General features: G+C 38.2%; 1 protein-coding gene across 1 annotated transcript; it reads left to right on the forward strand.

Moving 5' to 3' along the window:
• The first annotated feature begins 5,278 nt into the window (after window positions 1-5,278).
• On the forward strand, window positions 5,279-17,702 carry LOC144354679 (interleukin-1 receptor accessory protein-like 1-B). Its single transcript, XM_085508368.1, has 7 exons — window positions 5,279-5,402; window positions 8,788-9,093; window positions 9,839-10,073; window positions 11,473-11,600; window positions 12,710-12,880; window positions 14,453-14,590; window positions 17,012-17,702. Exons 1-7 carry the CDS (start codon window positions 5,303-5,305, stop codon window positions 17,383-17,385), a joined length of 1,452 nt encoding a protein of 483 aa, XP_085364494.1. The 5' UTR covers window positions 5,279-5,302; the 3' UTR covers window positions 17,386-17,702.
• Window positions 17,703-17,959: the final 257 nt, after the last annotated feature.

Below are 17,959 nucleotides of genomic sequence, written 5' to 3' on the forward strand. Positions count from 1 at the left end.
AAGATGAAGAAATGGGAAGAGTTCAATTCATCACTAGGCATGATGCTTTCGTGGATTATGATAATTGCACATATTGGATGTAACTGTTGGAATTATGGCTGGGAATTAGTAGTTTATCTGGGGGAAATAGGTGATTTCTCACATAATGCGTGAAGGCGCGGACCGAACATAGTATACGTAGACGATGCAAATATCGATTGATTTGACTTCGACTTCGTCAAAATTGATCATCGCCAATTTTTAAGCGTGGAAATGTTTAAACATTGGTTTCGCGTTTGTCGGATGTCATGCAAAGTTTTGACATGACTGCGACGTTATGCTTTTACCTTACCTTCGTACAACACGAGATTTCGCATTGAACGGAAAATGGTCTACTGACAGACTCTTAAGAACAAATCAGTGAATGGTAAACCATAATGAAGTTTCAATGATGAAATTATGATAATTTATTTAAGTTCTTGAAGAAAGATCAAATATGGAATGCTATCGCATAGCAATTCGCGTAATTACGTGAGTGTACATGTATATGCAAATTTTTGAAAATCACTGTTCATAATGATGCAAATAATCTAGTTATCTGAATTTTAAAAAAAATACCTCGATTAATTTCGTGTGTTTTTTCACCTCTGGGATAGTACTTCACTCCATGCTGTATTATAATCTAGAAATGGGAATTGGCCATAATGATATACCGTACACGTCAAGATTAGCTATAAATAACTCTCGGGTAGCATAAGAGATGTTTCACTATTGTCACATAGTCCCGTACAAGTATTTTTGCCCAATCAATAAATACAATTATTTATCGGGAAATAAACCGTTTTGGGGGGGGGGCGACTCAGATTCTCTTGAGGGACCATTATTCACCCACGTGACTGCATTCTATCCAATCAACGTGACAGTTATATATATAATAATAATAATAATAGTTTTTATTTCGAGAATCAGCTCATAACATAAAGTTGAAAACTAAAAACACAACAGCAAAACAGACATTAGAAATAAGGCGCCTTATAAATATCAGAAAATGACCCTTTTTCAGTAGTTGCTGTTCTTCAACATGTCAGTAGACATGGCTGCCACAATTAAACAATTCTCACTAGCAGTCAATCTTGTGTAAAAGCCAGCTCTGGACTTGCGCAGAACACTTAAAAAAGTGGGAACACCATTTAAAATCTGAGTTTCAGAAACACTCACGTTACGACTGACATAAAAGATAGCGTGAAAAGCGTTGTTATAAGCAACCCGCACAACATTCAGATTAGCTTTGGAAAATACAGCCCATAAATGAAAACAATACATCGTTGTACAAAAAGTTTTAAATAGAGTCAACTTCACCGAAACAGAACACTTATTAAAATTACGTACTAAATAGTTGGCTCTTGCATAAAAAGACTTCATTTGACGCGTCATGTCACAACTATCATTGGTTAATGTATTCACAATAATTACTAGGTATAAATAATTACTAACGAAATCCAGCTTAGTAGCATGTAGATAAACATGAGGAATACGTGTAATACTACTACGAGGAGGCAGTATATACATACATTTCGTCTTATCAGTATCGAATTTGATGTTATGATTGTTGGCAAAATAAGTACAGGGAGTCAGCAAACGATTCAAGCGCTTCACAGACGGGCATATTAAAACTATGTCGTCTGCATACATTAAATGATTAAGACATTTTCCAGATAAATGGCAACCAATACCCGTATTGCCGAGTTCGTTGCTGTGTTCATCTATGCATGGAAGATAGTACCTTCCATGATCTATGTAAACAGTAAACAGGTGTGGTGATAGAATACCGCCTTGCCTAACACCATTTAAAGTATGAAAACTTTTAGAGAAAGTAGATCCCCATCGTACTTTAAACTGTTGATTACGATACCAATACATAATAATTCTCACAATAGAAATTGGAACGCCTCTGTGCAATAACTTGCGAAATAAACACCAGTGGTTAACACGGTCGAAAGCTTTTGAAGTGTCTAAAAAACATAAAAATACTGGACTACCATTACGTTTATAAATATCGATCGTTTCTTTGAGTAAAAAAACACACATATCCGTGGAATGACCTTTTTTGAAGCCAAATTGATGGTCACTCGTACGACGATACTGACCACAGCACTCCAAAACCAGATTCTCATACAGCTTCGAGATAGCAGTTGCAGTAGGACGATAATAATAATTTCCAGCGCTAGTAATATCACCATTTTTATTTTTCACAATCGGCACCAACGTAGTTTCTAACATATTTGGCGGTAAATAGCCGTGAAAATGCGCCGCGGTGAATAATAATGAAAACAAAATGAGAACACGGTCATGTGCATGCTTAATATGCTCAGCAGAAATGCCATCAGGACCAATCGATTTTCCAACAGCAAGTTCGTGTATGCTACATTGAATCTCCGTTGGACGTACGATCATGTCCTGTGATGAGTTTCCATTCTGAAGTTTGCTTCTTACATATTGTTCGTCCTTGTTGTTCGATACACAGGATAGTAGATTTGCATAATATTAGCAATATTCGTGTGGCCATTACAACCATCAATTGATAGTGAATGTTGTGAAGACTTCTTTTTCGTACCCAAGTTTTTCCAAAACAAGTTAACATTCTTATCAAGGTGACTATTAGCAAGAGCATCAGCTCTCATATTGCTTTCGTTATCTCTACAGAGTCTCAAAACATATTTAAATTTAGCTCGTGTTTTACGCATTAAATCAGACAATGGACCTTGCCTAGGTCCTCCATTGTTACGCCATAACAGAAAAGCATCGCGAGCAATTGTGTGATGATCTTTTACATAATCATTCCATCCTGGTACACACTTGGATTTAATAGGTGCCTTTGATTGTATACAATTAATAGCCGCTAATTTCAAAACACATTCATCATAGAGTTTATCAATTGCCAATCGATGCCTTGCACCAAGGCAAGCAGAATCACGACAGGATAACACATCATGAGGTATAGAAATGCAGGACAGCATAGCTTCTGTCTGTTGTACATATTTGTGAATAGCAGACTTATTTGCACTAGACCAGTCTATACGAGGCCTCAACGGTGTATCAATTAAATGTTCATAATTTGGCAGATAATCACAGTTGCATGTAATACTCAGTGGGAAATGATCCGATCCAATGTATTCGTGCAGTATTTTTACGTTACTAATAGATTTATGAGCAGAAGACGTAGATACACAGTGATCCAACCACGACGTGGTATGATGAGCGTCACTGTAATACGTGAAGTTATTTTCAGTGCCCAAAAAGACGTCAGAACATGTGAGGCTGTTTTCTGTGCAGAAAGAATCCAATTCTTTACCGAACTTTGAATTAACTTTAGCATTCCAATCATCAATGACGAGTACACAATTAGAAACTGTGTCATCAATACAACCACCTACTTTGTGTAGATATTCAATGTATTCATGGTAATTGTCCCCACTGTCAGTAGGCATATACCCATTAATAATGGTCAACATATTATCCATATTCCCTATTTCTAATCCTAGTAACCGAGAATCATTGTAACGTTTAATTTTCGTGGCTCCAAGTGTTTTCCACAGTCAGCTGGCGCACACGTGATAATTAAATAAATATGATATTTACTATATGGGGGCCGCCATCTTGAATGACGCATAAAACTAAATAAGAGACAAGTTGTGAAACGCGTTTTTCAGATTCCTACAAATCAGGACAAAAATACCAATCTTTCACAAAAATACGATTCGTTGGGGTTATATTAAGCCAACCGATAACAAAATTCGGCCTAATTCGTCGTTTTTGTGTGGAAAAATCCCTTGCATACTAACACCTAATTACGCGAAGAACCTAGAACACTTTCCTGGGGGTATTTAAAACTAAAAATTGGCATTCCAGTTCAGCAGCCAATCAGCGACGGCCTAACGCTTAGATGACAATTTCGGTTTCAAATACCCCGGTCTATTTCTTACACGAGATACCAGCCGATACCCCCCCCCCCCCCCCGCTCATAGAGACTGCGTATTACAGTTGATTATAGTTCCTGGGCTCCCTGTGCTTGTCTCTTATCTCGTTGTATGCGTCATTCAAGATGGCGGCCCCCATATAGTAAATATCGTATTTATTTTATTATCACGTTTGCGTCAGCTGACTGTGGTGTTTTCCCCCACAGTACTGCCACACCACCATACGGGCGCCCGATACGTATTCCCGAAATTTCATCTATGGCAGATTCTCCAACAGCGTAGAAATCATCACTAATTTTAGTTAAAAATTCAAGCTCAGATTCTGTGAGCCAGTGTTCCTGTAGTAGACATATACCACAGTTAGAACATAGATCTTTGACGTTTTCAACAGATGATTTGACACCTCGACAGTTATATGAAGTGATAGTTAACTTGTTATTCATCATCTTGATTGATAATATCTACGTACAAGTATGCCAGCAGGCCATGAAGAGGGCGTCAGCACTTTGTGAATAGAGTCACGTGATACGGTAATTACAAAGGATGCGTAAGAATCGAACTTAGATTTGAGTTTCTCACACTTTGCATCAATATAAATCGAACTCTTAATATAATGTATTACTGAATCAGGTACAGTCTCTGGGGCAAGTCTTGTAACAAACAGTTTTACTCCAGGTTTCGAAAGAACAGATTTTAATTGGGAACAGTCTCCTGCATTTCCGATTGTTGCCTGGGGGCGTTTCCGGCTTCGTCTTTTCACAGTGGTAAAACCGTTCATACTGTCGACAGAGTTCATTCGTGGAGTGACTCGTATACTATAACTATATATATATATATATATATATATATATATATATATATATATATATATATATATATATATATATATATATATATATATATATATATATATATATATATAGGTATAATAAAAACATCTCAGTTATTAAAAACAGAACGAGGTTTAGCATCCGGCGATGACGTCACGGTGTCAGTGCAAGAGTAAATTGTGATCGCTAATGTTTTTTTTCATCAACTATTTTTTAAATCGTCGACCGACATGAAAATTTCCCGTCAACGCCTGAGATTTTAAAAATTGGTTTTGTAAAAGGCAATTTTATTTATATCGTATAATATAACTGGCCCAGGCTATCAGACACATATCCGTATTCTTACAAATGGAATTCTGTTCGACAGACAGACACAGGTAATGCATATATTACAAACACAAACATGAGTCATACTAGGAAGTGAGGTTGAAATATTGGGGTTTTAATTATCACTTCTCCATTCATGTCTTCCGTCTATATTTAATACAAAATTTACACAGAGCTGTGAACAACACGATGCAAGCCAACAAGGTCTTAGTTTACGTGTTAGAATTGATCACCACCATTACCGCTTCCAACTATTGCCATACGTTAGTTTGTCCAGACAAGCAACAAAGTAAGTACCTTTATTATCAATATACACTATTGGCGGGTTTCTGCTTGTCCGAGTATTTCAAGCCGCAATGTTTCAGCCTCGTTCGCAGCTAGTTGTGTAATTATAGCTACTGAAGTAGTAATTATGTATATTTATCACAACTTGGCAAGCCAATGTGTTAAACGTTTATTTCCATCACCGCAAAATTCTGAAAAAAACGTTTTAGTCGCCTCGTGTGATTATTTCGTATTATTATTGCCCTCTCCACTGCCAGTAATCACATCTTCATGTTTTCGCCATTTTACGGCAGCCCCTCTAAATTATACAATCTTCAGTTTAAATTGATGCTTAGTCACCCAAATTGATCAATGATTGTTTTTCACTGTGATCTGCGTTTTTTTTTTTTTTTCGAGCCTTCTTTCACTGTGGTACAGCCACTAATAATCAGTATGAACACGATATTTTTTTCCATTTCCGCGGAAAGGTCCTATTTTACCGAAATAAATAATATTAGATATTCAGATTTACTGGGAAACAAATATTAACGGCAGACATTTATCAATTCTAATTATTCGCTTAGCAATCATTAATTCTTATAACTGTTTGTCCGATCATTGCGAAGTAGTCCTGCTGGTCCTTTATGTTTATTTCGCCAATTAATTCGACGTGAAACGCATAATTTGCAAGTTGGATTGATGGCACGTATATCTACATGTCTTGCCACTCACCAACTCTCAACAAATGAGGAAGTGTTCTCTGTACAGTCACGTGGATACGTATTCAGCTCACACAAATGACACGTATTTTATTTCGGCGCAAACATGTCATAAAAGTTGTGAATATGCACACGGTGACAAACAAGAAATGAGAAAACACGGAAGTTAAAAAAAATTATTGGTTCAAACAAACGATACTATAGAAATGACATGCGTGACTCCTGTGATCGGCTTCACTCTTTGTAGCGCAAGTAAACAAAATACTCTTCAAGCTTCCATAGATGAGAGAATGACGTCTAGTCGATGGGGACGTAAAGCAGCCGGCCTGCGGGCATGTCAAGCTGCTATCCAATCAGGTTCTTCAATTTTAATCATGTGATATTCGTACATGATCACATGATTATGGTATATGAATACTTAGTTGTAGTTACTAGATAGAGCAAGTCATAGGCATGCCGAAACCCGGCCGAAACCAGACTTATAGAAGAGACATAACGCGACTGTCTGAGCTTGGCCGTTTTGGCCAACGCCGGAGACAATCACTGTTCTCTACACTTCTATCTCCAGTGGCGGATCTAGAGGGCGGGGGGGGGGGGGGCTGGACCCCCCGTTGAAAAATTTATTCAATTTGTATAATATAGAAAGAAATCATTAACTTAGTCTGTCGATTTTAAAGTTTGGACCTCCCCCATAAAAAAATCCTGTATCCGCCCTGCTCTTTCTTCAAAATTAAAATACGACCGTTGTTCCGTTAGCCTTTTTCATTATCTCAACTTTGTGAAGCAAGTGACTAAAATCACGGATAAGATAATACAATGTAGTATAATTAAAATAGTATATAGTATAATTAGAATATTATGTAGTATATTTCAGTGGGCAGATGTGTTTCTTATATATCTATACAGTTCAATGAAAGTTTTAGTTTTTAGTATATCAAATCATAGACCCTCAACAAGGGGTTGAGGGTCTATGATCAAATATGTTAAAAATTACTATGCGCAAGTTTAATTACATGTATTACGTTCCTACGAATGAAATAAATGATATTGACAGGTGAGTGCACATTTTCGGATATCATCAACATCAATCTCGGACAGCTGTCCTCAGAGAATGATCTATCGCTAACTTGGGGTTAGTTGTTCTGATACCGTGTTTGGCGTTCATCGCCTTCAAATCACCGAGTCTATCACATCGTCCATTATTATTATGTTAGTCTCGGATTGGCGAATAACTGTCATGTGGCACGTATTGATGTGCAGTCTCAGTAAGTCCAGCTAGCATTGCCAATGCTGATTGGCCACTGTCATCGGCCCTCTATAGAGTCTATATAGAGGGAGTGTGATTTTACATACGTCGCATGAGACCAATGTACAAACAGTTCGTAGTGTGGCAACAGTGGTGCGTTTACACACACAATACTTGGTTACCAGTTGGTAAAACGAGCATCCTTTGCAAACAGTGATTACAAAAAACGAAAGTGCGCGTATGAATATTTGTTATGATTGTGGAGTGGAGCATACGGTGCTGGCTACTGAAAACAACTTCCTGTATTCTCCTGTATTCACTCGCACCTCCATAACCATGCGATAAACGGATATACTTGCTGTCCGTAGTTTTAGTACTGAAACTACAGATGGTAACCATATTGTACCCGGAAACTGATAGCTGTCTCCATCATATGGCCATAATGCTTCCGGCACCTATCCTCAATTTCCGTGTGACCACAGTAACGACAGACATTACTAGTATTAGCAAAATAATGTAGATAAGTCTCAAAGATTAAAGGGCGGCAGTCGTCGCGCCGCGTCCTGTTCGATATGGGACGTATACAACGCGTGTAAAATACATTGTTTATTTACATGAAATTCGAACACGCGCTGCGCGACGACCACCGCGCTTTAACCAACCATAACATTGGTTATCGGCTACACAATTATATGAATCTGGTCTACCATCGGTTTAATGTTACGAAGATTGTATGCTTCTCGATGTATTAATGAGATTACAGATAACATTGCTCAATGGAACGCATCTGATAAAACACAGTTCTCACAAGGGGATTTTATAAAATAGCAGTAAGAGGTGGACCATTACAAATTCTGGGGGCAATGGTAGGATTGAAAAAGAAATGCACCGGGATCAATAACAGACTAAAAGATCCAACATGTATATTTCTATCAGCCAGGTGACAAATTTTGTTTTAAATCGTAGCACAATAAAACTACAAAAAAACAACATAGTAAGTACAAATACAACAGTTCAGGTAGATCTTCAAAACACGCAAGTGATTTTTTTACTCGTTAAAGCGTTACCCAAGCGACGATAACAAAACACGCTAAAAACGCAAAGGCTCATGGGTAGACGCTTGTTTCTAAACAATTACACGCTATGGCCATCTGACGCATACGCAGGTGACGACTCCCCCGCTTTAAACCGGGGCTATTCAAATACACATACCTTGGCTCAGAATTCCCTGTGTTATAAATTCATACAATAGTTCCCGTTGCGCGTATATAAGACTCCGCATATAGTTCCGCTGTTTTTGATCTGTGTTGTTATTGTGGATACAATGTGTTTTATGTTAAGCAAAGATGGAATAACTCCATATATGTACTGACACACATCCAACGCAATGCTCACAAACAACACATAACAAGTTCACTAACTTCTTGTGTTCTTTTTACGAACAGATGAGAATCTCGAATTCACAAAACTAATGTCCAGCGAGGATTACGCCACCAAAGGTTATTACGCGGAGATATATTGTTGCGTTAACAGAAAAAATAATGTCATCATTGAGTGGCGGAAAGACGGGATAATATTGAATAACACTGAAAGGGTATTCCAGGAAAAGTTTGGCGGAGAGGACACAAGTGATGGAGAGAGTCTCATATTTCGGAAGGTGCATACAAAGGATGAGGGAAATTACACATGTACCGCAAGGGACACTATTCACAAGAAAGAAATATCAAGACATACACAGCTAAAAGTTTTCAGTGAGTCATATTAATGCTTACCCTTGTCCCGGGAATAGATATATACAATGACACTTTTCTTCCACACATCATCTGTCAAACCAGATTGTAAAATAAGACTATCTCAGTTAACTATAATGAATCATATCGTTTACACAACATATTCCCCGTACACCACTCAACAATTGTACATTTGTTCAAATAGTTTTACTTGATATCGAATTTTGATTGGGACAATATGATTTGATTGACTATATACGTGTACGGGCAGCAAACATAGAAAGGTTCGTAAAATGTAAACGCGCATGCGCCCGGATTTACCTACACGTACAGGCAATTCGTTGCGGTGGCACTGCTATTATTTCATCGAACGAATTCAGCGGTAATTCCTGCAAAAGCAGTTTTTATTTTATAAATGCACGAATTTGGAGATATTTCTTTAACCATGGTTACTAAAAAGTAGCCTTTTTGTATCACAATATCCATTACTGTGAAACCTTTCCAATAAGTCCTCTAGCGACGAAGCGCTTCTTTGACAAAACAGTATCGACGCCCTCAACGGTGGCTCTTAATGCAGGGTTCTGGGGAAACAATTATGTTCAAATTAAATTTTATCATATTTTATTTTCTTTGTCATCACCCACCCCTCCTTTCCAAGTATGAACGAATGTTCTTGCATCAAGCGCACGTGCTTATGCCCGTTTACGTCACAGAAACATTCCGCCGTTAGAGGGCGCAACTTATAGGGACATTTATGTGTATTTAGACAGATATCAAGAAGCACCGTTATTCATCGATACACCGACCTGCAAGAATCAGACGGCCGTCGTTGGGGTGGACACTGAAGTTCAATTTGTTTGCGAGTTTTATTGCGGCCCAGGAAGTGTGGCCATAAAACAATTGTACTGGCTGGCGGAGAGACCGGGCTATCACAACGACAGAGTTTTTATAAAGTCGTTGAGCCATTTGAAATCTAAATTCAGCGAAGTTACCCTCACCAAGTAAGTATTGTGTACATCTTCAGATATCATATTCAGTTCAACTGTTCGTGGCTATTTATATGGAAAATTATGAGATTGAATTTAAAGGTCAACTCGACAATTTCCCTAAAATTGTACGTGTTGAATGGTAAAGTTATCGAATCGCACGCTTTCGCGAACTATATGTAATCCGATGTCGGGCGGTTCACTGGTTGGATTACCACGCATTCTCCACGAACCCGTGCGTGACTCTACTCTCGGAGAAACCGTTTATTTGAACTCGGTAAAAGGCACCAGTCTGCCTTAGTTTTAGGCGCGTCCAATCAGAGCTTATGTAGTTTAAAGGGCGGTAGTCGTCGCGCCACGCATGCGTGAGATATATGGGTTTCATATAAACAAAGATGGCGACTTTGACTGTTCCGCAGATCAACGAGCACAAACTGGGACGTTACCAAGCTGTTATTAGATTATTATAAGGTATCGAAGGAGTCGCCGGCGGTAATTAGTGCAAGTCGTGCCCAGGTCAAACCTCATACTTGTGATTTCCATTACAAGAGCGCATTGGATTGTGGGAAAATCAATGTTTATCAACACAAATGTCACACATGCGCAGCGCGACGACTGCCGCTCTTTAAGCTCAGACTAAGGCAATGACAGACATTTAAATACAAAATAATGGAATGTCGAATTGCCAAAGACGACGCCCTTTAATGCATACCCAGTTAACAGAATCCCAAGGCATGTCCATGGTGAATCGATGTCCGATAACCAAACCTTTGATGGTAAAGTTGTAGAGCGCCATGGAACCCCATGAAACAATATGTTTTCATATTTGGCTAGCTGCCATGTACACGACGAGGTGCAGTCGACCTTGATTCACTTCTGGTCAAAATGAAGACGCAGTTTTAGGGAGATATATTATTATGCAATCAATAATTTATAAAATTGTTATGAAATTTAAAATTTAGAAGACATTCAGACGCACACAATAATAAAGTTATAACATCCGCGCTGCGTGAAGGACATGTGTATTGCGCCCTCCAACGACGGTTCATTTCTTTGTTTGGTTCTCCGAAAACGTGGACCATCTTTGGGGGATGTTCAGTGAAAAGTAGCACATTTGAGCCGCGCGTCACGTATACCTTTTCTGCGTGGGTGCCGCGTGTATATATGATCGCATTACGCTCTGAAATAATTAGCCTGGCTGCCTGTCAAATGAATTAAATTAAAGTTGTTTTCATTCAGCATTCTTAATTTTTGCCATGTGCTCTTGATCAATTCGTATTGTGAAAAGCTCAATATAAATAAATCAATATTACTGTTTTCTGTGACTAGATAAGAGCATGCGCAGTGTGAATCAAAGGCAGATTGTATGATACACCTTAAAATCCACAATAATATTTATTTTTTCCTTCTGTAGGTCACGTGACAGCTATCTGATATCACATTTGAGAATCACTAATTTGCATAACGACGCGTTTGGTAAATACGTACTAGTGGGTTCAAACGATGGCCGAATACTCGATGTACCCATCTATCTGACGGAAGGTAGGAAACTTATGTTGGGTGCATACTTTACTGTCATCCAGGCCGATTGGCTACGACATTTACGACCCATGGGCTGGGCTGGGCTGGGCTGGGCGGAGCTTAGTATTCCAATTTGACTGATTATTCAACGACAGCAACTGTCAATCGTTCATTAAATCTTGTGTTTATGTGTATAGTTACTGATCGGAGCTGTGTAAAGTGAAATAAATTTATTTTTGGTGACAAGGCAGCACTGGCAGCTTGTTGGAATCCGAATTCAAGTCGGGTATACTAGTATGCACAGTTCATTCTAGGTCAAGCCTCATACTTGTGATTTCCATTAGAAGAGCGCATTGGATTGTGGGAAAATCGATGTTCATCAACACAATGTCGCACATGCGCAGCGCGACGACCACCGCCCTTTAAGAGTGAATTCTTAGTCGCCGACTAATTCATGAAGATTCAGTAAGCCCAAATACTTAATTATGAAGTCATGCAATTTATAATTTATATCGAAATAAAACGCACAAAAAAAGCGCAGACCGTATTGCATAATGTGACGAAGTGTGTGTCACTGTGCAAATTCGTTTCTTATCAAACACGGAGTCGTTGAGAAAAAATCGCACGGCAATGTTCATTGGTTTATTATTTACAATCATGAGGCTACAGTTATGCGGTAACAGAAAAAAATAACATTCGTGTGTGTGTTACAGAATCATATCTTGAGAAAATTGGCCATATAATATTCAAATATTGATATTTTTCTATTATAGAACACAGTGTTATAACAACATAACCTCGTTCATCAGTTTCAGAACCCACTTGTTTGTATAATCCTGGATACGACAGTGTACCGAATAAGTTATAATATTTCCGCCATGGGAACCAATAGTAAAAAGTAATACTGACAAAATAGCCGCCATTCACTCATTGACAAATATAAACCCGTATTTTCTCAACAAAAAAATAGTCGACATACTTATCTTAACCACGAGTGCTTGTAAGTCTGATTGCAAAATGGCCAAATCCTGGTTATTTTCATTGATTGACGAGTTTACTCGAATTCGAGAAAAATAGAAAATGTTTGTTATCTTCTTTTTTGTATTTAATTTGTCTTTATTGAATTGCAGGTGAGCCACCGGTGTCTGACAATTCAAGTACGTCCATATTCGTATATTTGTTTGTGTCGTTGTCCGCCATGGTACTGTTAGCGGCAATACTTGTAATATGTATACGTCATTACTGGACACATTTGGTGTTATTTTATTATTTAAGAGTTAGATCCAGTTCCAAACCCAAAGGTAGGTTACCTATAGTTATCATTCCCGGTTCAGTTCCGTGATCCTTTTCTTCGGGAATATATACGCCGGATGCATAAGTAAAATCAATGGCTAAAAATATAGATGGTATTACTAATAAAGGTCACGCCACAATGAACTTTGTGTTAGATCCAGTTCCAAACCCAAAGGTAGGTTACCTATAGTTATCATTCCCGGTTCAGTTCCGTGATCCTTTTCTTCGGGAATATATACGCCGGATGCATAAGTAAAATCAATGGCTAAAAATATAGATGGTATTACTAATAAAGGTCACGCCACAATGAACTTTGTGTCCCCATCGCGCGTCTGAATTAAGTGTAAAAACGCATTTTCAATGAATCGCGCCCTCTGGCGCTTCTTTGAAATTGATTTGAGTGATACGAATGTCGCACAAAGCGTCGATATAGTTTTTATCTGTAGTCGAAGAAGTTTTTGGCAGATTTTGCTATATTCTTATCGAGTTGAACAATATCGTTTGTTTCCCCATATGCGCCATTTTGACGTCATCGAAGAGTCCCATCGCAAGAGGGCGCAATTTATAAAATGGCGTATTTTATACGTGTTCGAAACATCTTTCAACCAAGCGACACCTCTAAAAACTTGCTCCGCATCCTTAAGGCTTGAACTAATCTGTTTTTGCATTCATGTTAGTCAATATTGTTATCACGGTGTAATCCTCTTTCTTTGGATGAGTCAATGTACAATCCCCAAGTATTTCTTGCCAAGCGTTAAAACGTATAACCGGGACCCGTTCCGAGTATGAACCTATTGCTGCGCGACTGCTTCTCCAATCTCCAACAAACGTTGACCGGTCACACATATATGGCTACTGTACGGTTAATCTTCCCGATTCAAATCCCCACAAGCAGAACACGGTGACAGGTGTATCCTCGGGGGCGGAGCTACGTCACAGACGTTTCACGTTGCTACGACGCGCACCACTGTGCCATGCATTTCTATGGGCTCTGTGCGCGCTGCTGTGGAACGCCGGTCGAGCCGGTGAAAATTCGAGAAAACAACACAAACTCAACTTTGAAGTAATCCCGAACAGCCAAATTTATATATGTTACACACGTAGGGCTAATCTTGTTACACTGTTCAGGGGAGTCTCAACAATCATCCCAAAGTACCGTTTTCTGCGAGTTTTGGGCCTTTGTTTTCACCGCCGCAGGTTGCCAGGCGGTGAAAATGCCCAGATGTCCGCCCCCGAGGATAACAGCAAATTATTACAGGGCGGTAGTCGTGGCGCCACGCATGCACGATATATAGGTCTCATACAAAAAAAGATGGCTACTGTTGGGCAGATCATCGTGTACAAACTGAGACGTTAAGCTTTAATTAGCTATTTTTTAGGTGATTGGAAGGTATCGAAGAAGTCACCGGCGGTAATTAGTGAAAGTCGCGCCCAGATCAAACCTCCTACTTGTGATTTCCATTAGAAGAGCGCATTGGATTGGGGGAAAATCGATGTTTATCAACACAAATTTCGCACATGCGCAGTGCGACAAACACGGCCCTTTAAGTAATATCTTTCCATTTCTGTCCGCTTTGAAGGTACAAAGAAGTACGATGTGTTTGTCTCTTACGATATAAAAGATATGCATTTTGTGAAAAGCGAGATCATCCCAACATTAGAACACAAATGGAACTTGCTGATCCGTATCGAGGACAGGGATTTCCTTCCAGGAGCAGGTGAGTCACCAAATAAGCTTCCATCGGATCATCTTCATTGTAGTGTTTCGCCCTTTGCAAACAACTAGCTGTGGGTCTTCAGTCTTTGTGATGGTATTCCAGTTATTTATGATACATTTGGTGTCATTGAATTTGTTATTTCCAGATATTAGGATTTTTATCAACGCAGAAAAGCTATGGTTTCTCCCATAGACTTGCATAACACAAACGTGCGACCCCAAATGGTATCGCAAATAAAAGTCCACAGCTTACAAACGACATGAATTCATACATATATATAAATGGCCACGTGGCGTTAGAATGATACTCTTTATAATGCAAAATATTCAGCAAATCACGTGAATGATCTATATTTTATATTAAACTGTATAACCTTTATTGGTCACACGGTTGTCTGAGGTATAACTAAACTTGCTCACTAATCATGATTACTTCAAAGTCACTGTACACAAATAACCAATCGTGATCCCTGCCAATCTCAAATCGCAAAAATTTGAAGTGTCCAATCACCAATCACTTCAAAATATCCAATCACTGATCGCAATCACTTAAAAGTATCCAATCACCACTCGCGATTACTTAAAAAAAAACATCTATTCGCGGTCACTTGTAGTTACTGTGTTCTCATGGGTAACTGGGTATGGCCACATGAGATCGTTTTCATAAGTAATCTAAAATTCATTGTAGTGGGTGCCAATGAACTCATTTGGAATGCACATCTCAGTATTTCGAAGCAGATATTATTATTAGGCTTTCGATGCATTTCAGCATCGAAAGCCTTTTGTTATTGTAATGTTTATTATTCTTTTTCTGCCGTTTTTTTAAAACTCTTCTTCTCGAAGATGGGTTGTCCACTTGACTTGAGACTTTGCAGACACAATCTATATGCAATTCTCTAAAACGTCAAAGTTTCCGATTTTCGATATGTGACGTCATTCGGCCGCCATCTTGGATTAAAGGCGAAATTTTCAATGCCGAATTGCACACCTTTCTGAGGGTCTGAGTGCTTCCAGTTTTTTATGGTAGCAGCAGTGGAACAAGGGCTACAAATAGCATCAAAAAAAACTTTAGCGGTCACGTGACTTTTTTTACTAGAATTTTCAATTTTTTTGTTTTGCATCTCATTTGCATATTTTTTGACTAATTCACTAACCCATCATATATTTTGAAAGATCAAGTGCCATAGTACTTATTTTTCCAAACGGCTTCTCCAGGTGATGAGCCGTTTTTTAGATAATGATTTTAGAATGTTTTTTCACATTTTTTAAATGTACCATGCAAAGCATCATGGGAAAGGGGGGAGGGCCCTGTACATTCTGTTTGAAATATCTCAAGCACTATCACAGATATGTACATGCAACCAGTGCAATATTGAAGCAATGGGATAAGAGATGTAACTAACACATTGGATGACCATATATGATCATGTGACCTCATTAAATATGCAAGTCTCTACTATCTCAAGTACTATTCCATGTACAAACATGGAACTAACGTTATATTGAAGGCAATGGACAAGAGAATTTACTAAAATATTCGTTGACCATATATGGTCATAGAACTCATTAAATATGCATATCCCTAATATGTTAGGCGCTATTGCAAGTACAAACATAGAACCATTGCTATATTGAAGGCATTAGACAAGAGAAATAGCTAAAATGTTCAATGACCATATATGGTCATATAACTCATTAAATTTGCATATCCCTAATATCTTAGGCACAATTGCAAGTACAAACATGGAACCAATGCTATATTGAAGGCATTGGAAATAAGAAATGGCTAAAATGTCCAATGACTATATATGGTCATAGAAGTCATTAAATATGCATATCTATAATATCTCGATCACTATTGAAGTTAGAGATTTGAAAATAACGCCATATTGAAGGCATTGTACACAAGAAATGGCTAAAATGTTCAATGACCATATATGGTCATAGAACTCATTAAATATGCATATTACTAATATCTCAGGCACTATTGCAAGTAAAAACATGGAGACAATGCTATATTGAAGGCATTGAACAAGATAAATTGCTAACATATTCAATGACCATATATGGTCATACAATTCATGTAATGTAATCAGTTCACCATGCTGTGACTAAATCAACACACATTGTGATCAATTTGCCTACAGTGTATAGTAAACGAATCACAGTACATGTCTCCACTACCCCAGATATTACAGAAGTGTAATGTCATAACACTGTTGCATGAATGCAATTCAGCGCTAACGCAGGCATAGCATCGAAAGCCGGTAATCGCTGCTTTTAGCTATATTTATTATTATTATTATTATTATTATTATTATTATTATTATTATTATTATTATTATTATTATTATTATAATTATAATTATTATTATTATTATTATTATTATTATTATTATTATTATTATGTTCTTGTTTCCAGTTATTGCTGAGGAAATAGTAGAGACGATAAAGATGAGTCGGTGCAGTCTTCTGATTTTATCACCAAACTATATGAACGGACGTGACGGTTTCTGTAGTTTCCAATTCCACATGGCCCTTAAGGAAACAATTGCTTTAAACAATAGTCTCATTATCATAATACTTGACGATATTCGAGGAAATGATCGAGAGATGGATAAAGCATTGACGTCGACAGTGGGAATAGCCAAGTCTTTGCGTTGGAAAAGTGGCGACGAGAGTCATACTAGAAAGTTTTGGAAAAAGTTGCATCTAAAGTTACTAAGAAGTGTAGAGAATGAACCAACTCGTAAACACAGTGTAAATGACTATAAGGTTAAACCGATTTGTATTTGAACTTGAATTTAGATGACAATTTGGCGTAGGTGGCACCCTGGAATGCTGCGATCCCCAACCTTCTCGAAATTAGACCTCTCGGACCTCTCGTGCCAACCACAGCAGTCTATAGGGTGCCACCTACGCCAACTTGTCGACAAGAATTTAGAAAGCAGTAGAAAAAACTAGAAGTATAAGTTAATACCTTGAAGGTTAAAGGCGCCATGTTTTCAGTTAAGTGCCTTTGTGGAGAGGGGAAGTTAGGATGCTGCCTAACAGAAACCGCTCGATCGAACGGCTCAATAGAAATGCTTACATATTAAAGTTGTGTTCTTAAATCTCGCCAAAATAGTAAATCATTTCACCTCCACTCTGAGGAGAAGAGGCCACTCTCCTGGATTTTGAGTGGAAGTGCTCTGCAACCAGTCGAAAACTGGACCTAAAAATGACGTTTTAAATTTTACTAAAATGGCCGAAAATTTTAAAATTCGGGGTCAAAAAGACCGTGAAAATGGAGGTCAAACAGCGGCAAATACACGTGTAGTAAAGTATAGGAGTACACCCTCCTGGTAAACGAAAGTAGATATTGTTGACG

This window comes from Saccoglossus kowalevskii, chromosome 15, assembly GCF_978046115.1.
Source record: "Saccoglossus kowalevskii chromosome 15, keSacKowa6.1, whole genome shotgun sequence".
NCBI classification, from domain to species: Eukaryota; Metazoa; Hemichordata; class Enteropneusta; family Harrimaniidae; genus Saccoglossus; species Saccoglossus kowalevskii.

Coding starts and splice junctions, on each gene's coding strand:
- LOC144354679 (XM_085508368.1), top strand. CDS start 5,303: ATGCAAGCCAACAAGGTCTTAGTTTACGTGTTAGAATTGATCACCACC. Junction 9,094..9,838: donor TACACAGCTAAAAGTTTTCA/GTGAGTCATATT, acceptor ATGTGTATTTAG/ACAGATATCAAGAAGCACCG. Junction 10,074..11,472: donor AGCGAAGTTACCCTCACCAA/GTAAGTATTGTG, acceptor TTCCTTCTGTAG/GTCACGTGACAGCTATCTGA.